The sequence below is a fragment of the Kryptolebias marmoratus genome, linkage group LG3 (assembly GCF_001649575.2).
Source record: "Kryptolebias marmoratus isolate JLee-2015 linkage group LG3, ASM164957v2, whole genome shotgun sequence".
Lineage (NCBI taxonomy): Eukaryota > Metazoa > Chordata > Actinopteri > Cyprinodontiformes > Rivulidae > Kryptolebias > Kryptolebias marmoratus.
In genome coordinates, this window is record NC_051432.1 from 23200843 (window position 1) to 23228315 (window position 27473).

Consider the following 27473-nt stretch of genomic DNA (forward strand, 5'->3'; position numbering starts at 1 on the left):
TTTTCATCCAGCAGTTTGAGTAAAACTTTTAGTAATAATTTCTGATTTAGGATAAGAATATAGTTCTTTTGGTTTTCTGATTTTGAATTATATTGGAAATATCTACTAAAATGAAATTTAAAAACATAAATAAACTGCTGGAGTGACGGCTGAACAGTTAGAATTGTCGTGCAAATTGTTTTCACAGGGATTTCAAAAAGCCAAACTCCCCAATCCAGATCATTTTTTATTTCATACACTAAGTGACCCACAAACAGCACCGGCCTGTGGTTGGGTTTGGGTTATTGTGACGAACGTAATCAAACGAAGTCGGTGAAATCGTCCACTGTCGACACGAGTCTCTTTCTCGGCCCGGAGGCCTCGGGGTTCGGAGCCGCCGTGTTCTGCTGGAACGACTTGTTCTGCTGAGCGTGTCCTTGGGTCAGAGAGATTCCAGGAGTCGAGCGGGACTGGATGTCTTCTTGAGCCTGAGACACGACAGAGAGATGCCAAGGAAATCAGATTTAAAGGCTGCAGGAATCCACATCGTCTGCTGCCTTTCATGTTGAGAAACGACAGACTTGTAGCTGTTTGGGTCAAATCCTGAAAATAACGATACGGGATTTTGTGAGAGTATATGCTGTCAATGATTCTCAGCTACTACCGAATCAAATCTTAGCTCATTATCTGTAAAAACGAGCAAGTTATGGATATTTTTGTTTTTTATATCAGTTGGCTGTGGCAGCCATCTTGATACAAGTCAACTGCAAAAAGTAATTGAACAATGGGTGATGGTGAGGAAGACCAATTCTTGATTTTTAGTCTTACTCTGGTTCTGATCCTCTTTATGTGCCGTAATCTTGCGAGCCACTTGGAAGCGTACGCGTCGGAGGGGTTCGCTCTGTACTGGTGCACCAAGGAGGCCATCTGGACAGAGACAAGAAGACGAGTGAGACGTGCGTTTAATTCGACGTGCGAAGAAGGAATAAGGACCTACGTTTGCATGCAGGGCCATCTGCCGAACTAAAAGTGGAAGGTTGCGATCAGAAACGATCTTCGCCACTGTGGTGTCGACCAAACCCTCGAGATCTGAAGAGAAGAACAGAGAGATAATGAGCACAATTGCAACAAACTGAGGAGAAGCAGGAAAAAAATAGATCAAAACAGAAATTAACTCACCTTTGCGGCACTGAAGGGAAACAAGGTTACATTTATAATCCAGGGGTTTAATGATGACTTCTACAAAATTAAACTGACCCTACAGAGGAAGGAAAGAGAAAGTTTGTTATAAAGTGCAAAAAGGAAACTGCGGACTTCATCTTTCCTTGTGTTTGCACGTCTACCTTGATTGTGCCCAGTTTGTACTCCTCTCCGGAGTCGTTGTACACCACCATGACGAAATCGTTGCCAATGTGCCGCTTCTTGTTGCAGCAGCCCTTATCGCTCTCTCTGTTTGGCATCAGTGTAGCTATGTGGAAGATGGCTGCAAAGACAGGGTTTTATTAATAATTCAGAGTCGACTGGACACCTTTCCCGTCCCACGCGCGTACTAACCCTGCATGATGTCATCGTGCCAGCAGTACGTGAACTCTCCATCGTCTCCGTACTGGTCCAGCCCTCCAAGAAAGATCTGGTCGGGGTCGCAGTCCTTCAGGTGGATCAGCTTCCCCAGGCCTGTCAGGAAGGCGGCATAGCGGTTTGAGCCGTATTCGTTCGACAGGATGGCGACCTCGTTGTTCACCTGAGGAGAGGGAAGAGGATTGAGGTGTCAGCTGCACACGAGGGATTAGGAAATAAGATCAGAATCCGCACGTTCTCACCTGACCGGCTCCAACAAACACCACTCCAATCTTATGGGTGTCATAAGGAGGCATCTGGTCCAGAACCTTCACAGCTCGGTCGATCACCTGCCGCAGAAAATATGCAACAAACTCAGAGCGGGGAGGTGTGTTACAATCACCTTTTTTTGTTTTTTCATCGAGCTGTGAGGCCCTGTTTTGAGCAGCCATTTTCTTTTTTAAAATCACAGCCTAAGTTTGTCATTAAAAATAAAAGCTCTTTGTTTTAACATCAACAGTGGCTCTCTGCTTTCGTCTTTTAGGCTTATTAATTTCAATTTTAGGGCTTTTATATTATTTTACTGGTATAGTTTCACTTATATCTTATGTTTTCAGTTTACAAATGTTTTATCTTTACACTGCAGCACTTCTTCAACACTTTGGTTTGATCACCACTGTGACAAGCAATTAACTCTTAATCAGATTTTTAGATTAAATTTTCAGAAAAAAAAAACCTAACTGTTCTGCTAATTCTTAAATAAGTAAAATCAGACTGAAATAACATTTAAATGTTGTTAAAGTTGAATTGAGATGATGCAGAAATGGCTTGATCTACATTAAAAAAGCCAGATTTCAAAATAAAAGAAAATGAATTAATCAGTTGCCATAAAAGTTGATTTTTGAATCACATTTAGACAATATATTTAATCGCTTCTCTTAATCTGAAAGCAGTGTTGAAATGAACACTTGCAGTGATCCTCAGCTGACTATAAAATGTTATTTCTGCCACAAACAAATATTTTACTTTACAATTACTGTAGAAAAAAACCTGAAGCCTGTGCATTGTTACTATGGAAACCATTCAGACAGTTTGTGATAATAATGCTGATAAGCTTGTTGTATAATCACCGACACCAGATCTTAAACCGATCACAGAATAGTCAAAATTTTTAGTTGATAAAAATCAATTTTTTTTGTTTTGGTCTGAGATTCTGCTGCTTTCAATGAGATAGGAAGTGTGTTTAGCTCTGATACTAAACATCAGGTAACTAAATAAGAGTTTCTAAAACTCCTACAATGTAAGTTTTTTCATATTCTTTACACCCCTTCAGTTAAACAACCTGCTCTTCTTACAGGTGGAGAGTCAGGAGACTGACACATTTTGTGCAGAAGCAGCAATAAATGGCATCTTTAATCAGAGGATAGAAGGATCAGATCAGTGTGGTGGTATTTTGTTTCTTTTAAGCTGCCAGCGAACACAAACACAGGTCAGCCTTCAGGTCGGACGGAGGACACGACTCACCTGAGTTTTAGGCAGCAGCAGCGGCTTGTTGGCTTCATTCCCAAAGAAAGGAGAGTGGTACAACTGGAGGAATACAAAGCTTAAAGACAAGAAAAAAGTTTTCAATTACTGTCAAAAAACCCCAAAACAATACAAATATTAACACAAATAAACCCCACCTGAGGACTGAATAACAAATATAAGCACAGCTATGACCAAAGTTGATTCTAGAAAGAAATTTGTCATTTTAAAAAGGACTATTTTTGGTTTATTTAAAGTGAAATTGTGTGACGTTCTCATGAGAAGGGAGCGGACTACCTGCCATTAAAACAGAACTTTAAATCTGGAGATTTAAATAAAGGGAGGCCAGCTGACCACGGCTCAGAGGGAACAGCATGTAATTAATTTTGTGTCACATGATGACACGGGTTTAACAGTTTACGTCATTAATGTGACAGAAACAGTCGACAGGAGGTGCAGCAGTGGCCTGTGTAAACCGTGGAGTACCTGGGGCTCAGACCGGACATCTTCTCCGTGTTGCTGGGTCCGGGTCGATTGTGATACGAGTCCCTCTCCGTCCTCCTTTCTCTCCTGGAGGACGGGGCTGAAACAGAAATGGTGTGACCCCGGGGGCGGTGGCCTCCGCCAGGTGAGATGGGTCCAGATTGTGCTGCTGGTGCTGCTGGAAAAGCCAACCTCAACCCTCCACTCTGAGATGACGGACCGGAGCCTTCTCCTGCTTGGTTCTGACGTCCAAGCCCGTTTACGTCCCCTCCTGCTCCCCCCTCTGCCTTGTCCTTTTCAAAAAGGGGCTGCTGTACCTGAGGTTTGCCATCTGAGGGCGCTCTGGGCCGGCAGACGTCTCCCTGCACGCTCTCAGCCTCCATATTAGCTTTGGCGAAGGCCTCAGGCAGCGTCTGGAGCTCCGGGGAGGAGCTGGACTTGTTGAGTCCGTGACCCTGGGACTGGGAGTGGCTCTGAAATGGGAGGTCGGGCCCCTGGCTGCCTGGGGTGGAGGGGCCCAGAGCTGGCTGGTCGATGGGAATCGCTCCTTCACTCACCTCCTCCAGAGTTGACTTTTCATCATCTTGACTGGAGGTGGAGGACGACTGAAAACGAGAGGAAAGACTTTTTAATTTTAATATTTTTCTTTGAGCAGATTACCTAACTGTAAAAATGTGAAAACACAGCAGGTGTCTGCAAAGACAAAAATAAAAGCTTAAATAATCGATTAAAGACTGCGTTCATTTTGGTTCATCTTAAAAGAAACATAAGCAAATTAAAAGTCACATTAGCTAATAATTACATAAATGAAAAGAGTGACAAAAACAATTATTTTCATCCTGAAAAACAGCTTCCATAATTAAAACATGATGGGGAAAAAAGAAATTTAGAAAACAGTCTGTGCAACAATGTTGGTTTTAATTATTCTGACTTAAGCCTTGATATGTTCAGATGTTTAAATTATACTAATCATTTTGATTGTATTTTAATAAAGTACTTTAAATTAACTGCCTCAGGAAAGCCACCCAGATGTAAGAAGACCCACTTGAAAGGAAAATCATCTTTAAAATCCTTTATTTTATCTCTAATAACACTACTGAAGAAGTTAAAATTAACAACAATTTCTTTTTTTATTGTTTTAGTCTTTCCTTTGAACACCTTTTTAATACTTGTGTCTATTTTTAAGTGTATGAGTGAGTGAATTTGGGATTTCTTATTGCAAATTTTAATTGTCTTCATTAAGAGTCATATATAAACTTCTGTCACCTTTACAGACAAATTCTATCTTTTTTAAAATAAAACTTTATCTATAATATTTTAACAGTACAATTTTAGACTCAACGTGTTTTTTTCTTTCCAAACAAACTAAAGTTTCAAACAAAGCTCAGTTAGCGCTCAGAGTATGTGTTGGGGATGACGCTCGGCTACTACCACACCACATTTTAACTCTGTATCTGTAAACCTGGCTGCCTTGTAGCCATTTTCATGTTTGTTAAGGTCAAATAGCTGTGGAGGCCATCTTAAATTAGACTGACTCCAAAAAGTTAATCAGCTGTTTAGTGATTACTTTGAAAGTTTCATTAAAATCCTTCCACTGGTTCATTGCTAACAGACAAACAAACAAACAGAGATAATTACATGATTTCCTGCCTTTTACAGTAGTTGGTATTAATCATCTAGTCCTAATATTTTAATCTCAAAGTGGTTCTGTTGTCAGTATGAATGTGTGATCAGGTGTTAACAAAACTTATATAAATGCAGTCACTTTGCCGTATCAAACACTGACTCTGTTTACATGTTTATAATCAGTCACAGACTTCCTGCACCGTCCATCAGTTCACGTTACCATAAGATGCATTGTTCACCAACAGACCGGCGTTAGCTCCTCACCCTGCTGAGCGTTCCAGGAGGAGCCGTCTTGTCAGGAGTCATGAATATGGGCTCGGAGGGCATTGGCTCAAAGTCTTCCCCCTCCACCCACTCAATTGGGGTCTGAGGTGTGGTGACCCCTGACCCCTCCTCCAGCACCACCACAGAGTCTACAGCAGGACACAGCAACAGTTACGTGACTTTAAGGAAAAAACATTAAACATGAAACCTGAGCGCTAATGTTCGGTGTTAGTTTTCACGCTCACGCACCCAAACGTTTATGCAGGTGTAAAAGAATTAATGAGTCAATGATTCATTCTGTCATGAAAGAGAATCATATGCGTCCACACTGATCAACAAACTCAAAGAATCAGGAACTACAAACGCCGACTTCGGCTCATCCATCCATCACTCGTTCATCGAATCGTTCTCCATCAAGACTCATGCTTCGGTTCGGTTGACTTGTTTGTTATCTCAGGTCAAACGTAATGCAACTACTACTGCAACAGCAGCCCAGACCAGACCCAGACCCAGACCCAAAAAACAAAAAACCACAAACTATTCTCAAAGAGCAACACCAGAAACACAGTCCCATCAGAATCAGGTCAGAGCTGGCAGATCTAAGATGGCTTCATCGCCTTACTGGTCCTTCCAGTAAAGCAATGAAGTGCACACTGAGGTCTGGGCTTTCCTGTTGACAACAGAGGTTAAAGGTTACCCTGGGAGTATATTTCAGAAATTCTAGAGTTAGAGAAGATTAAAAAGAAAAAGGGGAAAACAAATCACAGAAGATAAAAATGAAATCAGAATCAATCATTTTGTTGCCACGGATTGAAACAAGTGCAGGCACGACTGGCATCGCTCGCAGAAGATCCTCCCTCCAGGGTTAATGTGTGAAACAGAAACAATCAATTTCTTAACTTGTACAATCCTTAGGCATAAAACAGCAGGTCTTCTGCACAACAGAGTTTCATACAGAGGCAGAGAAGCTCCTTCAACTCACCTAAAAATAAAATTTAGATGATATGGACTTCTGCATTTAGCAGTCTTGGACTTTTTAAGTTCTAAACTCTGAAAAAAAATGAAGAAATCAATTCCTCTGTAATGTCTGCTTGTTGGATATAAAGCAAGTACTCCAATAGGTTGGCATAAGAAAATAAAACTCTCCTGTTTGTTTTACCACTTTGCAGTGATGACAGCACTTTATAAAGTTATCCCTCCAGCTGGTACAATAAATCTGAAGCCAGGAGACAGTTGGCTTCGTCTCACATTCAGGTAAGAAATGTCAGCTCCGTGACAGACGTGAAATTAAAATCCATTGTTTTTCATTTCCATTTGTCCCGATCAAACATCTTAACTCTACTGTGCTTCAGAGACGCTGCTGAGTTTGTTAGATTTGGACAAACAGGCCGATTCCAAGCGGTTAAGAAAATTACTCAAACATTAAATATTAAAAAACAAAATGTTAGTTTTTGTATTTGGTCAAATTCTTTGATTTGTAAAATATAGATACTAGAGTATTAGCATACTTGATAACTTCTATGATTCCTTAAAATGAAGTCTGTATTCCTTAATAAATTATTTAACGTCAGATTTTCACTAAAGTCCTAAAAGTTACTAAAACAAAGTCTGTTAATTTCTGTGTATATGACTCTGGGCCGATGAAGTCTAAAGAAAAAGAGGTTTATCTTTTTTTTCCAGACAGATTTTGGTACCAGTGGTTGTGGAAAAGCAGTCAGCTGCTGTCTGTCATGTTTTCACAAGAAATAAAACAAACTGTCCTTATTTTGAGATTAGTAAGTCTGCTTTCTCAGTTCAACTTGTTCATAACTCCACAGCTCTAAGGTCATGTTGCAACCTGCGTTTGTGGTTTTTGACTGGCTCCCAGTTCATTTTAACATATTAATATTTAAGTTATTACATGGGTTAGCTAGCACTTTGTTAATTAAAATGGATTCACAACTTTTCCAGCACCCCAGCACTGAATGCCACCTCTACATTGTGCTTACAGACCGCTGTATTGTACAAGTGAGAAGAAATATACTACACCAGGACTTTTCTGGGAGAAGAAGGTGTGGGGGGTCACTCATGTACACGATACCTGCCCAGGAAATGCTCCTGTGCAACCTGCCAGGAGCTGGGTGGGCTGGGGGGGCACTGCCCAGACCCAGAGACCAGAGCGAGCCGCCCACTGACGGGCGGGACGGCCAGGGGGCAGGTCGGTGGCACATGAAGCCACATAATACACCACAGCCAATCACAAATCAGCATTTCCATGAAGATGAAGAGCCATAAAAAAAGAATCCAATGAAAACAGAAGGATAAATGTTGACGAAAGAGTGTAAGAAAGATGAAAAGATGAAGTGGATGGAGTCCCAGAGTGAGAAAGAATAAACAAATACACAAAACACTGCATAATACAGAACAGGAAGCAGCTGATTAAAGAAACATACGGCTCAAAAATAAGTCATTTATCTGAATGAGGACAAGCTGGATAAATGATAACATTTAGGCTCGAAACAAGTAGGGAATTTGATGTTTAGCATCATGCATTACGTGGGATTAAAAAGAAGTAATGAGGCAGACAGAAGGAATGTGCTTTTCATGACATAAATCTGTATTCTGTAGCTCAATATTCAGAAAGTTCTGTTATGTTTAGCTCAACCGTGATGCAACCAATGACACATTTTTGTCAAGAAAAACGAATAACAGCCTCCACCATGATTGCAAAGACTCTTCAAAGTGTTGCTCACCGGTGTTGGAACGCTGGATCAGGTTTGGCTTCCCTCCAACACCGCTCTGCGTTTGGTTCAGAGGCTCAGAGACAGATGTGGGTGCTGGGGCGGCTGTGCTGGCTGGAGCGCTGGATGTCTCAGCGGGGGGCTCCTTCACTCCCTCCATCGCCATCAGGACGCTGGACAGCTCCTGCAGCGGCATGTTGCCGAGCTCCGAGGAAAAGGGACTGGGCGGGTTCTCCAAACACATCAGCCAGCTGGTGTTGCCTGAAATCAAAGAGACACAGGAAAACAACAACCATGCTGTTCAATCATTAAAAAGGTCAGCACTAATGCATCTATAGTGTGAACTATTTAACAAAGCTCATTAAAGGTTTGCAGATTGATTTATTTTCTTCCCCAACAGCCACAACAACAAACATCAAACATCTATGAAGTGACACAGCTGCAACTCAGACATAAGTCTTCATCAGCCAGAACATTTGTAGGGAGGCGCTTTCTTTTTGACATTAAAACACAAATCCAACTATATCTTTGCATTTTCAACTATATCAAAGAAAAGGTGAGAGTAAAGGAAAGTTATCTGATCAAGATAATGTTAATAGCTAATAAGAAAGCTATTATGAGGAAATGGGGAAAGGTGGACCCCCCTTTTTATGAACAATGGATTGGGATAATAGAAGAAATCTACATAATGGAAAAATTGACTTAACGCCTGAGACTATAGCAAACACAAATGGAAGAAAAGTGGGCGAAATGGACACTATTTAAAACCAAAGACGGAGATGAAAAATAGAGAAAGAACTCGACAAACTGGATGGGATAAAAGGACTATTAGAGGAATAGCTTCTAAGCAAAGGTTTTCTTATTTTATTATATTTTATTTTACTTTATATAAGGTTGAACGTATGCTTTTTATGTAAACAGTTGCAGAAAATAGCAATAAAAAGTAAATGATAAAAAAACAAATCCAGGTATTCCCCTACAATCTATAACATGACAAAGTGCCAGAGCAAAACACAACAATTAAAATGGATAGGGGGAATATTATATTACTATAGTGATTTTTTTTAAAAAGTGCAGAAAATTGTCTTTTCTGCTGCTGTGCAAAACTGCAGTTTGTTTTGTTTTTTTACCAAAATGCACACTGCTTTGTCTTGTTTTGTAAAGCTTAAAAAAAAATCTTAAGAAAGATGAAACCGTCATCGCACAGAAGTCCACAATTGCCGAGGCACAGAGACTGTTCTGACGACACACCTGAAGGTCTCCGTATGAAGATTTCTGCCCAGCCCTGAGTGAGCATTGGCACAAACTCAGCCAGGCTGGGGTTATCTTTGAGAGGAGGAGGAGCAGAGGAGGCGGCAGAGGAGGACGAGGGAGGACCGACACCATCCAGAGCGGGGCCCGAGGAGGGAGACAGAGGAGCAGTGAGCTCCCCCTCAGAGGGGGAGACCAGAGGGCTGAGACTCTGGGTAGGACCACCACGTAGAGCGTGACCCCCTGGAGAACAAGGAAGATTGTTATAATTATTATTTAATCACTAAAACACTCTGATTCTCCACATTAAACTGAAGCCAAAACACTCACCTAATTAGATATTTAAATTTTTTAGTGAATAAAAAGGAAGGAAACAAATTCGGGCAGATCAACAGAGCCAAAAGTAGTTCAAAGCATTCACATAAAATAGATAGCAAGGTTATTTATGATACTTCATGATATTAGAATTCATTAAGAAAAATGCACTCTCTTCTGCCTGTTTAAACTGCAAAAGTCAATAAAAAAAAATAATAGAAGCAATTAAATAATGCCACAAATCCTCATTTGCATGCAGAGTATCAGATGTAGACAAGTGTATAAATCTTAGCGTAGTTTGTTACCTGACATGGAGCGGACACGGGAGCGTGTGGATCGGTTGTGTTGCTGACTGGACTGGGACTCCAGTGTGGCTGGAGCCTCTTTGGTTATCCGTGTGTGCAGAGACGGATCTGACCTGCAGAACCAACACAGCAGAGGGATTACAACGAAGCACGTGTGTCTGCAAGGCCGAAGTTTGAATTTTTAACCACATATGGATGAACACTCAAACTGGAATAACATTTAAACAGGAACACAGATTTTCTTTCCTGCAATGTGCAGCTGCTGCGGAGTCAGGCACGAGATGGGACTGATTTTAATTATTTTAATGTACTTGTAGTATGTAATCTGCAAGCCTATGCTGTAAAAACAAAACATCAAAATAATGCAAGTAATAAACTGAGACTCTGTATCAGCTGATCCTTATTCAGAGCTGAATTGGGAACAATAAATCCTGATCTGGACCTCCCTAGCTGCTCCTTCACATTTCTGCAGTGGATAACATGAGAATGCAGCAGCTTCGAAGTCGCTTTGAGAGAGACGCCGTCAGCTGTTCCTGTCCTCACCCAACCCTTCTGAACCGTGCTGTGACGGTCAGGAATGTCCAGACAATATGTCGCCGGTTGGCTGGCCTGATTCTAGGCTTGTGAGGTAGGGATGGTGCTAAATGAGGCGAAAGTTGCCCTGCTTGTTCAGACACTTGTCATAACACCGTTCGCTCTGGGGTAATGAAAAAGTTGGTAGCTGTCACCAGGATCAGAACGGTCTTTTTTAAAGCGTTCACTTTATCAGGGGCTCCATACCACAACCATTTAGTCACATTTTTCAATTATTTTTGAAGACTTGTCGAGACACAGTGCTAATTAAAGAAGATAAATTTCTGTCATCAGATTTTTTTACAAAATATCAAGAGCAAGGAATAGTCTGTGTGAATGAGTTTTTACCTCATTCGAAAGAGAATTAACTGTCAAAAAGTCTATTTTTAATAAAATAAAATTAAATCCTTAAGGAGCTTTTCCGACTTTCAGAAGTGAGAAGATAAAGAAAACTGTGTTGTGCAAAGAAAAGTAAGAGCAGACTGAGAATCAAATCTTTAAATCCTTGTGTCTGCAAGCGTGCATCACCTGGTCATTTCTCCACCTCCTCCCAGGCGTTCAGACATGTCCAGGCCCAGCAACGCTTGCGTTCTTACGCCTCCGCTGGTTGTGATGGTCACCAGCTTGTTCCCCACCAGCCAGGTCATACTGCGACCTCCGGCTAACAGGAACTCTGCGATGGGAGACCTAAGAGGGCATTCAGAAGTAAAAATCATCCATATTTTCCCCAACTGAGCTACGGACGAGCAAAATATGCAGATTCCCGCCGACCTCTTGGGCAGCGCGGAGAAGTTGGAGAACACATATCGAGCCATCATATCTAGACAGGTCTCTGTGAGCTCCAGGTGGACTGTCTTCAGCCCCTCGTCGGCCTGAGTCACAGCGTTTTCATCGGCAGAGCCCAAACTGCAGGTGGTGGTTGAGGTGTGCATCCTTCGGGTGGAGAAGAAGAGATGGCTAAACAGAAAGAGAGAAGGAGGACGGCATGCAAGGCCACAACGCATGTGCAGAAAGACATGCAGGCTCTGAACATACAGAAGGTCAGGACAGACTTCTGTATCAAAAAAGCTGTGACAAACACACCAATGCTCACATCTCTGCCTAAATCACATGCAAGCCAAGCATTTAACAGCATGCATCCATAAGTGTGACATTATTACATCATTAGAATCTCTAAAGCACACAGATGAGCTGGGACGTGGTCCAAGTGGCCTCAGAGGCTGATTTTATTGGTTCTCTCTCCAAATGCAAACAGGTTTTCTATGGGTGACCTTTATAAAGAACATAAATAAATAAATAAATTTGGAACATATTTGCCGAGTGTCGCCAAAATGACCTTATTAGAGTTTAACGTTGAGGGAACAGGGCCTATTTGTATTCATGAGGATTCTTGCTGAATTCGAGAGAAATTTCTCTAGAGAGAAAGTGAATGTGAATCAGGAGCCTGATTTGTTGCTTTAAATTAACATTTATAGCAACATTTCAGCCACACTGAAACGTCTCTGCTCTCCGCAGTGGGAAATAATTAAACCTGAAGCCTGTTCACAGCTAAACAATAAGAAAATAAAAACATTAAAGTAATAAATATTAAAGAAAACTCTTAGAGTGATGACTAAAAGAATAAAACAACTGTGTTAATTAAATTTTATTTCCATTGTTCCTGTCTGCTCTGCAACTATTCAGGACAACATGTTCAGTTTAATGATTTTTTTTTTTGGCCACTTTATTAATTGGAGGAGAGCTGTCCTGACAAGAAAATCGTGTTCTTTAAATTTAGTAATAAATCTAATTCAGGCATGTTAAGAAAACTGAAATGTCCGAATCAGATTTAATACAGCCGCGAAGATTGATTCAATCTTTAGGATGGAAAAGAAAAAAAATAATCTCACACTCAGACCAGGTCCTAGAAAGTGATTTAAAAACGATTTCCCAGACTTCCCACTTACCTCTCTATTCGCCGACTGTTTCGCTTTTCTTTTTAATGTGCTTTGGACACTTACTCCAGAAAAACATGACCATGAAACACTCACAGCTGAAAAAACGAGTGAGTTCACTGCTTCTTGACATCATCGTTTTACCAAAATAAGCCTTTAAAGCCAATCAACTCTGTGTTCAGAGTATATTATTAATGGCATCGTTTTGTCTCAAAACTTACAACATGGTCACGTTGTGTGGGAGCAGTGTCTACTTAAAGACAGATCTGAGATCTGAACAGGGCAAATTTGCAGCCACTTAGCAGTTAAAGCAGGCTGAAGAGATCTACGTTGCAGTTGTAGTTTTAGGTTTGACTTTTGCAGCTTTTGCCGCCTTCTGTTGGGCGATTGGGGGCATGGCACTGAAGGAAGTCGCATCAAAAACCACATCTGACAACTGCAAAGTTCAATCTACTTCTGCAGCACACTGAGCAGTTCGGCCAAGCGCACAAAAGGCATAAACACGTAAAAAACAAACGAGGCAGACAGTGTCTCTGTGGATGTTTGTGTTGCGATGTGAATGATCTGAGTCTGTTGATCAAACTTGTCAAAACTCCAGTCCTAACATCCCACTCTAGGAGATTGCCATGGTCATAGCAACACAGTTTCAATGAAGCAGAAAAAAAAAGAAAGATGTCGAGCAAGCAAACAAAGCTGTTGTGTTGCTGTTGTGTCTGTCACTGGCCAAAGAAGCAGAAGTGTCCACCAAGAGGAAGAGGCCAAGATTTTTGGGTTGTAGTTTTGTTCAAAGAAAAGGAAAAGATCCCAAACCAATTTAAAGTGCACACAAGCTTGGCAAGCAGTGGCTCCTGGCATCTATTTGTTGTTAAGCCAATCAAAAACAGCTGCAAACAGATCTAGCAAAACAAAACTAGAAAATAATAATAAAAAAAAAAAAGAAATCCAAGCAAAGACAAAGAATACATTTTAAAATAAAAGTGAGATCTGTGTTGGAGCGAAAGCAAACAGAAAAACACCAATGTGTTCAACAAACACGGCATGCAAAAGCAAATTACAGAAACAAAAACTAAAACCAGCACAAGTACGACCACAGCCAAAAGACAAATCATCACACCTTCCTCCAGCATGCACCACCCACTCCAGGTGTCCCTTCCAACAAACCTCATTAAAACTGCCCAAACAAACCCGGATGACAATGACCCCCAATGGAGGAAGCACTAAGTGTTAAGGTTATTTTTTATTATTATTTTTTTGCTTTGTTACCCAGTAGGTTCTTCTCTAACCTGCGAACCGCGTGTTCGGAGACGCTGATGCTGCGGGAGCGGAAAGCATCCATGGCTGAAAGGTCCCTCAGCTCTTTAACTGGAGAGCTGCTGCTATTGGCTACAGGGGCCGCCTTTGACACTTTCGCAGCTCGCAGACTGGGAGGTGAGGTGCATCCGTGGCAAAGAGCGAGGGGAACGGGCCGGGGTTGGCGTTGGGGATGGGTAAAGGGACGGGTCATCGTGAAGGTGGCAGTGGTTTGGGAGCAATAGTAGACGTGTGGTTTAAAAAGTACATCAGGAGACAGCAGGGATCATCATCCGAGCACCAGAGCAACACGAGCAGGCGACCGGGGGAGGCATACACCACGCGGGGGGATACGGAACACAAAGGTCAAAGGGCAGGTGTCACATGAGGGAGCGGGGGTCAGGAGCAATGTAGAAAGGATCCAAGATGACACAACCACCCCCAAAACCACAACCACAACGCAGCACCAAATCGCAGGAGGCAGTGGAGGGGGGTCAAATGAAGAAAACAAAAAAACAAAAACAAGGTGAAAATTAACAGCAGTGGACATTATGAATCAGATTAGAGGAGAGCGGAGAAAGAAAAGAGGATTTAAAATAAAAAAAGAGGGGGGGGGGCATTCACTAAAACAGAAAACAGACAAACTACAAGCAGAGGGTAAAAACAACCTCTGCTACTCAGAAAGGAAAATATACAGAAAATATTCAGGAGAGCAACAAAAATCAACATTTCAGCAGGTTCAAAGTGAAGGCAACAACTAATATAACAGAACGACAGTAGTAGGGATGGACTCAGCACAGGCTTTACTTAAAGGAAGTTAAAATATCAGAAAAATAAAACAAAATGCTGGATTAAATGTATGGGTTGGAGAACAGCAAGTCTGGAATAAATACTAAAGATAAGATAAATGTTCAGATACTGGCCAGGATTAAAGTTTGATAAATAGAGCTCAAATATGTCAAATTACTTTTAATCTTGAAAGTCGACCAGATTTTGTCTTCCTTCAACAAAGGTTTGAAAATTCCCAGATTTTTGCAACCCTGATTTCTAAAACTGATAAAAATATGAATCCGGATCAGCATTTGGCTCCGACATGCTGAGCTCCAAACCTTCATGGACATGAGCGGCACAAGGATGATGATACCATACATGAAACTCTAAAAGCAGGTTAATTTTATGAATCAGTATTATCAGAGACTTTACATTTCTTTGGCGTTTAATGAGAGGTCAGCTTTGTTTTCATAATCAGCGGCAATAAAGCCAAAGTGAGGTTATTTGAACGTAGGAAGGGAGTGTGTGGATCAAAACCAAATTAATTTGAAAGTGTTTCAATGAATGAAACTTGTTAGCACAACAAAAGGAGAACTAATAAATAGTTAAATTATTATAGAAATAAAAATACAGGAAAGCAGTGTCATTTGTTGCAATGCACTGGGAAAATACTGGTTTGTCCAGGGCGTCTAAACTAAGCAGTATATTTATATTTTTAAACACGATCAGTGATTTCAGCACCCCTTTTTAAAGATCTCTGGCTACACTGAGAAAATAACAATCAAGAGGGCCAAACAACGTGTTCCTGTTTTAATTTTACAGCTAAAAATTTAAAGCTTAATCTCAGTTAAAACGATGTGAAGCATCAATAAATATGCTTGGATTATGCCATTAAAGAGCAGGTAAGAAGTATAAAACCAACAACTATTCACACCCTGAAGATGGACTTGCTCCTTCCTTATTATGCCAACAAACTCTAAGCGCAGTGATAAAGCAACAGGTGGTGGATAAAACACAAAAACAGCTGAACGATAATGACGCAAAAAAAAATACTCTAAAACATGAAAAATTAAATAACATGAGATTCCGTGGGTGCTCATGTTATTTATTTATTTTTGGGGCATTAAAAGAAATACTGAAAATCAAACTGAGACGGAACAAATTGAAATGATGACAACTAAGGATCACCATGGCAACCTGAAAGGCGTCACACCACCATGTTTGTCATGCTGAGTCCGCTGTTTCCTTGGCAACCCTCAACCCTCTTACACAACAGCAGCCTCGTAGGGCTGTGTGCGGTGCTGCCGGTTCGTACGTCAGCCGAGCGGAGGAAAGAGCACTTTACCTTTTGGGCCTTTCGTTGAGGCTGGTGCTCCGAGCACGAAACTGGCTCTGCTCTTGGCCGTCATCGAAGGGCAGCAGGGCGTTGGAACGCAAGCCCTGAAGGAAAACGTACAGCCGTGAACGCTGGGAGAAGATGCACAACTGAAATGTAATTAAATGATAGTCAGGGTTTAGAAGCAAACTCATCTCGGAGACTGAGCTTTGAACGTCTAACTGAGAAGGATTTTATTTCTATGAGAAATATATCTTACAGTACTGAAAAGGTTTTTTTTCCTTGATAACAAGGAGTGGCAGCACATGAGAATGCAATTTCCCAAGACAAACCAACCTTTTTTGCGGTCTTAACGGTGACAGTTTCCAAGTAAAAGTCTGTAAAATCTCTCAGTGACCCTTTGTAAAAACAGATCAAGCTAATGTCAAGAGATAGCACAGCAAATTAGTGTGCAGCCCGGTAATATCCGCTTTGGTGCATGCTTTCAGAGATGTATGAGAGTCTGAATGTGGTTTTACGCTCTTACATCAGGGCTGCAGATGAATCCAAATTCAGGTAGAAATCATATAAATGTAAAACACAGGAATCAATCCAAAACCTAATCCACGTTTACTGACATCCTTTAAAACAAAAATATTATCTCTAAACGTAATTTTAGCTCCAATTCTTGCATCTTCAACCCTTTGTTTTGTAGTACTTCCTTTCCAATAAGCTGAACTGCATATAAAACAATCTGTAATTTAATGTTTGTGTAACAAAAAAGTCAAGAAAAAGTCCTAACTTTTTTAAATCTTTGCAACGGTTATTGTTATTGTGACACATCTGGTCATTTACTGTACTTTTAGGTCTAAAAACTGAGACAGAGTTCAAAATGTGGAGGCTTTTTTTTTTTGATTCCCACCTTTGTGATGTACTGAACAAAGTCTTTGCGGAAGGGAAGTCTGCAGCGTATGAACCACATGGCGATCACGTGATGGGCCAGAGACACAATATACTGGTTGAACCTGAGGTGGATAAAAACATACGAGTCAGAAAGTATCTGTGAAGCTAAGAATACACGTGCGTGTGCGTGTGTGTGTCGGAGTACTAACTTAGAGGGGTTGGTATAGGGTAGCGAGATGGCAAACACGCTAACGTACTGCTCAGCTACAAAGTTGGCGTAGAGATGGGGCAAACGCACCAGAGCTGTGAAGGACAAGAAGAACCAAAAACATCAGCCAGCTAGGTTTGAAAAGTTGACCGAGCTCGAACAGTCGGAATAAATCAAAAGAGGTGACTGGTCTGAGAACTCACTGGAGAGGAATTCGAGCATGGGGGATGCCATGGCAACGGTAGCAGAGATGTGGGTGAGCTTGACGATGAGCGCAGGGAGGAGCTTAATCATGATGTCAGGCATCTCCACCGTGCACATTGTAAGAGCCACCACGCACTGCTTGGCACATCGATAAATGAGGCCGGTCTCGAGGCACTGAACCAGCTCTCTCTGCAGGAGGAAAAGGAAATTAAAGTCACCGGAATTTAAATGTTTTAAAAAAGGCCCCAGCCACAATGGGCGGGTGTTGGCCAAATGTCAGCAATATGGCTGCAAACTAATCAGTTATTCAGATTTATGATTGCTGAAAGTTGCACAGATGGAGTTACATTTCTTCAATCATTTCTACCTGTCTCGATTGCTCCAAGTAGTTGTGGTAGGAGGTTATGGCTGTGAGAACAGGAACCACAGCCAACTGAACGTCTGTGCGGGAAAAACCCTCCGGGATTCTTTTCAGACGGTCAGAAATCAGACGATCCGTCACCTGCAAAGAGAGGATAAGAGTTGCCTCCACGCATAACTCGATGTCGCATTTGTTATGTCCACTACACAGGCTTGTTACGTGTGCATGAAGACGCCATACCATGAGGCAGAGAGTGGAACAGAGCTGGTCTAAACTGCATTTTGATGTGAGCAGCAGGACTTTGTACTGCAGCATCCAAGGCAGCTTGTCCAAAACCAGTTTCAGCACCTTCCAATCCATTTCCTACAAAAAAAATATATATATATCAGCTCTTTAACTCCTCAAATACAGGAAGGGGGGACTGTAATATCTGTCAGAAAGTATCTGAAATATTGCTGCGTGACATGAAAAGCTCCTTCCCTCTTTGGATGGGTTTGAAATGCCCAACAATGACAATATGACTATTCTGAGGTAAAAGTTGTTGAACAAAAACTTTTTAAAATTCAAGTGACAAGGCTTCAAGCCACTGTGATTCACGTGAGAAAACTGCAAACCCCCTCAAATCAATGGAAAAAGAGTCTTTGAAGAGGCTGTATGAAAAGAATACATCAATTACTGCATCATATGAGAGCAACAAAAGGCCATGTGCCTGAAAGTTACAAGAAATGTGATGAGTTTTAAGTTGTAATTTTTGTTTATGAAGTTCTGAATTACTCTGGTCCAAATAAAATGAAGAAATATTCCTTATAAAATGGGAAAAATGGGATTAAGCCCTGTAAACAATTAATTGTGCACTGAGCAGAAGGAATGCAATACTAACTTCTGAACTTAAGGGTCTGCTTACATAATAAAAAAACTAAGTTTCTTGTGGTGTTAAGTATATCTTACCTGTATTACTAAATACTGCATAGAAAAAGATCTAGCTTTTGCTTGTATAAAAGTTCCAGGAAGTTCCTTTTTTTTCCCATATGGATACAATTCAATCCTATCATAATTTTTTTTTAAATAATCTGCATTCTTGTGCTTTATTGTGTGATAGGATATTATTTTGTGCATACCATTTTGAGGCACTGCAGCAGGATGTTGAAGGCAGGAGCGTAGGGAAGGTAAGCTGAGCGTATGGAGGCTGTTGAAGCTGGAGGAGCGGCAGGCGGAGCAGGACTACCAGCAGGAGGAGATGTCGAACCTGTCGGCTTCTTATCACCGACACGCTTCTCCGGCTCCCTGAAATAAATGACAGTCTGGTATCACTGGGCTGGTTCAATTCCAATCAGCCTTCAGGAACAAAAAAAAAAATATATATATATATATATATATATATATATATATATATATATATATATATCTGTCTTTGTTTGTGTTTTCACCCCTTGTCGCAATAGCAGTACGGGCTGAATCTCATCGCTCCGTCCTTGTTGGGAACGCTGATGCGGTGCAGAGAGTCCGCACGCATCATCAGGAAGAAGTCAAACACCTGAAAGACAAAGAAAATCCAGGCAGCACAGAGTTTAAGTTTGATGGATTTAGAAAAGGTCGTTAGAGACATAAAACTATGAAAAGAAAATGGAGAAAGAAGGCCTTACCTGTAGCCTGATAGTGGAGGCGATGGTTGAACAGTACTTGTTCTTGTAGTGAAGCTGCAGGTGGCTGATAAGCAGCTCATAAACACGACTCGCATGGCTGGCTGGTAGGCTGTAAAGTTTGCTCTGTTGCGGGGAAAATACGAGGTTTAACAGATTCAGCTTTCTACCATATTTACAAAAGCATAACAACTCAACAATTCAGCAGAAAAAGATCAGTTTACTATTGTACTTCTGTTCTGTCATCGTGATACTCAGCACTTTCTGTGCTTTAGCATCTTGGCCACCATCATCTTAATCAGGTGTGGATATCAAGAGCAGTAAGAGTCCATCAGGTTGGCCATAAATATCTTTGGTATGCAGACAATGAATAAATGGGACTTAGAATATAACAGCCTATGATTTAGTGGAGTCCAAGCAGCCTTTTGCAAAAATGATATAGAGCATAACGATACTACGATAATGTTGCAATTTTGATATATTGTGCAGCCTGGAGTCAACAATTATTCAACATGTGAAACTGGGTTAAAAAAAATGTCAGAGTCAAACAGTCGACGACACAAATAAAGACAAACATAACGTTAATGGACACACCCAACAGCTTACTGCTCAAACTTGCAACTTTAAAAAACTTCTAACTTATCCAAAAGTCCCTTTAGTAACCAACCAACCAACCAACCAACCATCCATCCATCTGCCACTTGTTCCGGGGTCAGGTGGCGAGGGCAGCAGCAGCTTTCCCAAGTCACCTCTTCCAGCACTTCCAGGAGAATTCCAAGGCGTTCCCAGGCCAGCCGAGAGACAGTCTCTCCAGCGTGTCCTAAGTCTTCCCCGGGGTCTTCTCCCAGTTGGACATGTCCAGAACACCTCCTTAGACAGGTGTCCAGAGGAACCACCTCAGCTGGCTCCTCTCGATGTGGAGGAGCAGCAGCTCTACTCCCAGATAACCAAACTCCTCACCCTATCTCTAAGGGAGAGCCCAGCTACCCTGCAGAGCCTGTATCTGTGATCTCGCTCTCTCGGTCCCTACCCAGAGTTCATGACCACAGGTGAGGGTAGGAACGTAGACCTTCACCACAACGGACCAGTACAGTACAGAGGACACAATACAGCAGAAGCTGCACCGATCAGTCTGTCGATCTCACGCTCCATTCTTCCCTCACTTAGGAACAAGACCCTGAGATACTTAAACTCCTCCACTTGGAGCAGCACCTCACTCCCAACCTGGAGAGAGCAGGTTTGGTAAATCCCTCTCTGTATATCTACATGAGCGTACCTGCAGGATTTCCAGCAGACCCAATACAGCCGTCTTGACATCCTCCATAGGAGACTCAGCTGTGGGGTCTCTCTCAGAAACCTCCAGGGCGCCTGGACAAACCAGAGAACGACTGGCCACCTAGAAAAAAAAAATGAACACTTAAATACTCTGATCTTTGCCGAAATGAACAGCAATTGTGAGATTTTCTGTGAGGTTGTTTTCTGATTATGTGTACCCGCTCAATGATGTCCAGGAGGCTGGTGAAGTGATGCGTGTTGCAACCCTCAGCGAGATCCACCAGAAGCTGAGTAGCCTGCTTTCTGACAGCCAGATCCCTGTCTTCAGCTATCCCACTGAGTTGAGGGATCACAACCATTTCAATCAGCTCATCCTAGAAAAGAAAATGACAAAAAAAAAACAATCAAGAACATAATTTTTTTGTTAATGTAATTACATCAAACTAAACAGCCTTTCAGCAGAGGTCAAACTTTGTAATGATCAAAAAGCAGAGTCTGATTACCTTAAAATCAGCTCTGAAAAATAAGCTTTTTAAACAACTACAGCTCATCTATTCTGCATACTGGCGTTACAAAAGATACGTGTGTGTGTGTGTGAGTTCTCAAACCTCATAAAGCTGTCGGTTGGTGCTGAGAACGAAGGACAGGATATGAAGCACTTTGATCCGTATCACACTGCGAGTCTCGTTCCTTTCAGCCACACAGAGATAACGGATAAAGAGAAATTATTAAAACACAGCAGAGGCACGATCCCAGCGACGAAAGATGAAAAAGAAACACTGATTCAATTCATAACAGAGTGCCTCCTACTTAAAGAATTTCTCCATGAGGCGGTGAAGGCTCTGAATCCAGCCGTCCTTGGCCGGCTGGATGGACTGCGCCCGGTACGAGATGAGCGTCAGCACCGACGCATCCTGTCACACAGGAGATTAAACTGAGAAAAGAAGCCGCGCTGGATATAAAAACAGGACAGCTCAGATGCTCAAAAAGCACGAACAGCTCTCTTGTCGGCACATTTCTCCACCAAACTGAAGAACTTTTCCGTGGAGCCGTGGTAACCGTTCTGCTCATACAGCTCTTCCACCGTGGTCAGGAGCTCGTAGACAATTGCCTTCAGCTCCACACTGCCTATTGTCTGAGGTGGCACAAAAGACAAACACCTTCGTGAAGAACTGATTCTTTTCTTCTACGGTACTTTCTATGAGCACCATGTATCCGTGTACCAGGATCTGCTGCAGCAGTTGCTCTATGATGCCCAGCAGGATGTCCCATGTGACCACCTGCAGCTCTTTGCCGTACTTCTTGATCAGTCTGGTGATGGAGAGGACGATTTCATAGGACACCACCTCATTGGCACACAACATGGCCTAAAAACAAAAGTCAGGCAGCAAAAGTCCCTGCTTAGTGCATTCAGTAGGAACTGTCTTTAAAGTTTTTAATCTAAGCCTTAAATCTGTGACAGTGACAACAACTAAACCGACTGAACTACATAAAAAATATGTTTTTATTACTATGAACAAAATAAAGCGCACCACAGTCAGTTGAAAAACAGATAAGGAAGTGAATCTTTTTCTTTGTTCTTTGCAAAATCTAAATGTCACTAAAACTGAGTGCCAAGTATTAAAACTGTAATCTGTACACAGATAAAAACTGAACATTAAGGCCAGTTTGGATCCCTTTAGGCAGCTGATAGAACCTCACAAATCAGGAGAACTTACACAAGGTTGAAAATGGCACTTTTCCACTCTTTGTAAGAACCTTTCTTGTACAACTATGTCTTTAAATGCAGTAACACGTGAAAGTTCACCTGCAGCCACATGTACACATGAATTCAGAATGTTTTACTTTAAACAACGGCTTGATTTGCAAACAAACTCTCACAGAAAGTTGTGCTGCTTTATTGTCAAAACACAAGTTTGATGCTATAACATCTCACATCTTATAAATATTGCATTTTGACTTGTTAAAATTAGAATTTAGCAGGTCTTATCTTGGCTTATGTCAGTGGTGTTCAATCCTGGTTCTGAAGGGCCACCATCCTGCAGGTTTTAGATGTTTCTCTGCTCTTCTGCAGCTGTTCAGGTTCTGCAGAAGCCTGATAATCACTCAGTCATTCAGATCAGGTGTGTCAAAACAGAGAAACAACTAAAACAAGCAGGATAGTGGCCCTCCAGGACCAGGACTGGACACCACTGGCCTATGTAGTCAGAGGACAAACTTAAAATTCCTGATTTTAAAGAGAATTTTATATGTTCCAACACTATGAAGCCCTCTGAACTCCAATGAGTTTGTGAATATGAGCTGTAGCTGTGTTTGCACATGTCTCAAGGTAAAACTGTACGCGTGGATGTGTGTTACCTTATAGAAGGATGGCAGGACAAGTGTTGGTGTGTTTTTCAGGGCAGGGAGTCTGTGTGCGCCCCACAGTGCCATTCCAACAAAGAATACCGCTCCTCTCAGCAGCGGGGCATCCTCCATGTACATTCTGGTGCAGAATTGGGTTAATCACACATGAGCACACAAGCTGTAGAGCTACTCCACCTCCAAAGCAGTTTTTTTTTGTAAATATACAATTAGTTAAAAAGGTACTATATACTGGTAGTGACAATACCGCTCCTCCATGATGCGGCACATGGTGTAAATAGCACTGTGGCCCAGATGAGTCCCCAAAACCTTCCTCATCAACTAGTGACACAAAGCAGCACAACAAAACATGAGAAAAGACCAGAAAAGGAAGTGTTGTAGTTCTTTAAAAAGAAAAAGAGGCAACATTCTCCTCTCACCTTCCAGCAGGATTCACAAAACTCCTTCACATTAACCGTACGGCAGAGTGTTATAATAAAAATGGTGAGGGACTCTGAGGGCAGGCAGTTGTAGCACACAACGGCATCCAAGACCTGAAGAGCCACCTGAAGACGACGGCCGACCAAACACAACCCATCACACAACAACATATGTGACACAACATCAGCAAAGACATGAACTCTAACTGCACAGGATGGAGCTGAACAAAAAATACACAACTTAAGTTATATATGGCATTTTAAATGAACAATTATTGGACTTTATTAACAGAAAACACTTTAGGCTTAGTTGAATAATCATAAATATTAGGTGTTTGCATTTAGAAAGTTTAAAAATCTGCAGAAATCTGGAGATTATAGTATGTCAACACATAGAAATGATGCAAGGACACATATCAGTACTCAAGTAACACTAAAAATTCAGATAATCAATAATAAAATAAGATATATTTTGATTTTTTTTTTTAAAGGAAAGTTTGCTATGGTGACGAACACCAACCTCTATATCTGTGGACGATGTTGTTCTGTTGCACAGCATACAGATTTTACTGCAGAGAAAAGAGAATGATAAGCTGCAAATAATGCCCAGAAATGCAGTTGGTATCCACACTGACATCCACTGAAGGCAGAGACAGAGAGGCGGAGAAGTGAGTGTAGATGTCCAACTTACTGGACCATGATGGAGACGTTCTGATCCAGGTAGCAGCTGTTAAACTTCACCAGATTCACGAGAACATGGAGAAAGTCAGAAGTAAGACCAATGTCCATCCACAGGAGAACAAAACGTGCTGAAAGAGGAAAGAAACAATGAAACATATTTAGCATTTGAACCTTGAAAAGAGTAATAAAGTAGATTGTCTAGGAACACTAAAAGCTAAAATTAGAAACAAGTATCAAAGCAACTCGAGTCAGAAAATCAAACAGCAGATGTGCCAGATCAGATTTAGGCCTACCTAACATGGGGGCAGTAAATAATAAAAATTAACGAGTACATTTAATCAAAGCGCCAAAGAACATTTGATGTGATAAAATGTTAAAGGAAAAAAAATGTCAACACAAGGTTTATTGAAAATGATTACTGAAAATCACATTTTGAAACAAATTAACTGTAGTAAGGCAGAACTGTAAGTTCTGCTGCACATCATTTGTGTGTTGAAATCATGTTTTATGACAAGTTTAGTGTATTTTTGTTGTTTGGGGAACTGCTGAACAGTTTGCTTCTGCAGTTTAGGGTTTGAATGTTTTACCTATGTCCTCCTCGAGGTATGTGATGTCCTTCCCGTTTTCGGTTAAAGCCTTGAACACATCCAGCCTTTCTGAGAGGTCCTCGTTGCACGGTTGGTAGTCTCTGATCACCTTGAAAAAGTAGGCCCTCAAAAGGCCAAGCCACTCACCCTTCGGAGAGATGATAACACTTCTAGTGAACACCCAAACAGTTTGCAGGAGCTGCTACCTGTGAACCGTGTCTGGGAGTACCTGTCCCTGTATAATGGCCCTAAGAAGCTGCAGGACGGCGTGTCTGGCCTCCGGCGGCTGCTCTGGGGTCAGCATGTCCTCCACAGCTTTCCACACGGCCTCCACTGCATGCTGAGCAGCACAAAGACCAACAGTTTAATGCACACAGAAGACCGGGAGTGCTGCCGAGTGGCAGAAATATGAAACTGAGATATTACTCAATCACCTCCTCAAATCTTTTCATTTTTGCAAGATCACAAATTTGGTTGATGACCCGAATCCGGTTGTTCAGGCCGTTATCTGGGTGGAGATCCTGAAACATAAAGAGTAAATAAGATCACAATATAGTAGAAGAACGTTTACAAAGCCGTTTACACCCCCCTGACTCTGACAAACTCACGCATAAACAAAATAAATGCAACTGCAACCTTTGAGAAGCCCTTCAGTCACTGGGTCACGACTGATAGCAACTAGCTGGTGGAGTCTCCAAAATGTCTCCAAATGTTTGCAGGAGTTCTCAGTTTCCTTTGTGTGAAACGCAGAGGCTTCGCAATTCCTGCCGCTTGACTTCTGAACGCATTCAAAAGATTTGTGCAATAAATTTTCTCTCCAAATAGTCGCAGAGGCGTCGCAGAGGTGTCGCAGGCGTCTCCAACCCTTCTGAGCTGGAGCTCGTCTAACAGTAAACATGTCCAGGTCTGAAAACCACACTAATGATGGACGGTATTTATTGGAAAAACTGGTCCAGATCTACCCATCTTCATTTCAAGAGTCATCAAATCATAAATGTGGAGGCAGCTGTCAAGGTGGACAATGAAATAATGTCCACGGCCTAGAAGACGGTTTTGCAAACTGTGCAAAACACAATAAGCTGCACAGCTTTCATGGTCACAAACGCTCTGAATTCAATGAGACTGCAACAAAAAATTCACCCATTTTCTCATAATATTCCCGCCGTCAACTAGTTTCAAAGCATTGCAGCTCAGTGAGATACTACCTTTAGACTCCTCTTTAAAAAAGTAGGTAAACAAATAAGCTTTCAATCATCACCTGCAAGCAGGGATTTACTGTATACTGCTGTCCTTGGTTTTTATTTCATTTAATTTACTCTTCTTTTATACAAATGTCATGTATTAACAAATACTGTATACTATAACATTTAGAGCTCAAGCTAATTTGTAATGCACGTCTCTCGTTCAATTCTGCTGTCAACACAAATGTTAGTTTGACCAAAATGCTCCCATGTGTCTTTATTCTTAGCCATCCTTCTTGTTATTTATTCCTGCCAACAGCTTCAGCCATGATTATTACAAGACATTCATCGTTACAAGCTGTTTTAAAACCAGTGATAGAAAATGTCGGCAGGAAATCTGACATTATCTTGTAGTTTTTGTTTCAAAGATAACGTCTTATTTCTGTCTGTCTTTGCTGTGGCCGCCATGAAAATAGACTAACAGGCTGTAAACTTGTTTCTTGTAAAAAATATCCCAGAAACTCTGCCTTGAAATATGAATCACAGCCATTATTCTTCTTACTTACATCCTCACTGAGGCGGCCCTTTTGAAACAATCACATAAACTCATATTTGTAGGTGTGGATTTCACTTTTAGGAGACAGAACAGCTGTTGTATTTATATTTTTGCACTTTTATTAAAGAGTAGCTGCTTTGGTCGCCACATAAAGCAGCAACATTTGTGCAGGAATGCATGAACGGAGTAGAGGTGTGAAAGGAAGGACTGGAAACCAGCCGCTGAGTTTCACCTTAATAATGTCAGAAGTTATAATAAACTCCGGCAGCTTAGGGTCGCACGGTTTGATCTGTGGCCGGGGAGTCCCGAGTCCAAAGATCCCCTTCACCTTGTCCTTCAGAGTTTCCTTACTTTGTTGTTTATTCATGGCCACAGGACTGATGGCTGCCTGTAAAAGAAACACATTTATCGGATCACACATCTTTATTATCCACCTTGGAAAGAAATAGCCCAAGGATTACGGGGGAAATTAAACCGAACTGGATTCACTCTAACCCAAGAGCAGGATGGGTTAATGAAGTTAGTGGTGGGACTGCAACAACAGGAGGTTTGTTTAAGGAGTTGCATGAATTCAAAACATTTTCTGCAGCTTAAGTAAACAGAAAATCTAATGCTGTCCAGGAGTGAGGCTTGGCTTGGCAGTAGCTGCAGCCTGTTAATGTGTAAACCCAGGGGGCTGGTTTTAAGAATCTGCTGTCATGTGGACTTGACAGAGACAGATGGGAGGGGACAGCCAGACAACGACTGTTCTGTTTCAGTCCAACAACAACAACCAGGACATCTGTGAAAGGTGCCCCAGCGACCAGAACAGCTCCTAACTGCGGACACCAGGCACCATAAGCAACTCCTTATCCAAAGAAATACACAGCAGTGTTGCTAAAGCTTTATCTACGGGTTGCATTGCCTCACACACAGGCTAGCGACGTTGCTCTGAAGGTTTGGGGATTTAAACAACATCCTTTCCCGTCCTCCTCCCACCCCCAGTTTTCTTCTCACCTTATCGGAGTTGGGTCGCTTCCGGTTTCATTTATCCGCTGGTTCGTCTTTTTTGCATCCAATGAAGCCGTGCGCGTCCGTGCATTGATTTAACTCCGTGTTTGTTGCCGAAAGCTTGTTTTCAGACCTCCACTCCCCAACCGGATGACACACTGTGACGCCGCGAAGGCGACACTTCCTATTTAAAAAAA

General features: G+C 41.7%; 1 protein-coding gene across 6 annotated transcripts; it reads right to left on the minus strand.

The window, feature by feature from the left end:
• Positions 1–213: 213 nt before the first annotated feature.
• On the minus strand, positions 214–27435 carry tsc2 (TSC complex subunit 2). Of its 6 annotated transcripts, none has more exons than XM_037974658.1 (42): positions 27283–27434; positions 26519–26674; positions 24984–25070; positions 24779–24889; positions 24550–24697; positions 23973–24090; positions 23802–23850; positions 23282–23407; positions 23110–23183; positions 22857–22983; positions 21722–21865; positions 21496–21633; positions 21309–21412; positions 21107–21188; positions 20717–20872; positions 20500–20619; positions 19227–19349; positions 19011–19117; positions 18702–18867; positions 17824–17946; positions 17590–17724; positions 17222–17411; positions 17020–17113; positions 16830–16932; positions 15938–16032; positions 13815–13952; positions 11369–11530; positions 11126–11284; positions 10025–10137; positions 9405–9647; positions 8166–8414; positions 7514–7603; positions 5434–5582; positions 3547–4148; positions 3061–3139; positions 1800–1886; positions 1534–1720; positions 1323–1462; positions 1159–1237; positions 977–1068; positions 808–906; positions 214–467 (listed from the first exon to the last, which is right to left on the minus strand). In XM_037974658.1, exons 2-42 carry the CDS (start codon positions 26651–26653, stop codon positions 300–302), a joined length of 5691 nt encoding a protein of 1896 aa, XP_037830586.1. In that variant the 5' UTR covers positions 26654–26674; positions 27283–27434; the 3' UTR covers positions 214–299. The 6 variants fall into 6 exon arrangements, with proteins under 6 accessions (XP_037830586.1, XP_037830585.1, XP_037830584.1 ...); XM_037974657.1 differs by having other exon boundaries at positions 23095–23183; XM_037974656.1 differs by having other exon boundaries at positions 16830–17113; positions 27283–27435.
• Positions 27436–27473: the final 38 nt, after the last annotated feature.

Excerpts from the sequence above, each read along its gene's own strand:
- tsc2 (XM_037974656.1), bottom strand. The coding sequence starts at position 26,653 with ATGAATAAACAACAAAGTAAGGAAACTCTGAAGGACAAGGTGAAGGGG. Across the intron at positions 16,033-16,829 it reads TTGTTCAGTACATCACAAAG|GGCTTGCGTTCCAACGCCCT; the intron begins GTGGGAATCAAA and ends GTTTTCCTTCAG. Across the intron at positions 8,415-9,404 it reads CTTCATACGGAGACCTTCAG|GCAACACCAGCTGGCTGATG; the intron begins GTGTGTCGTCAG and ends CTTTGATTTCAG.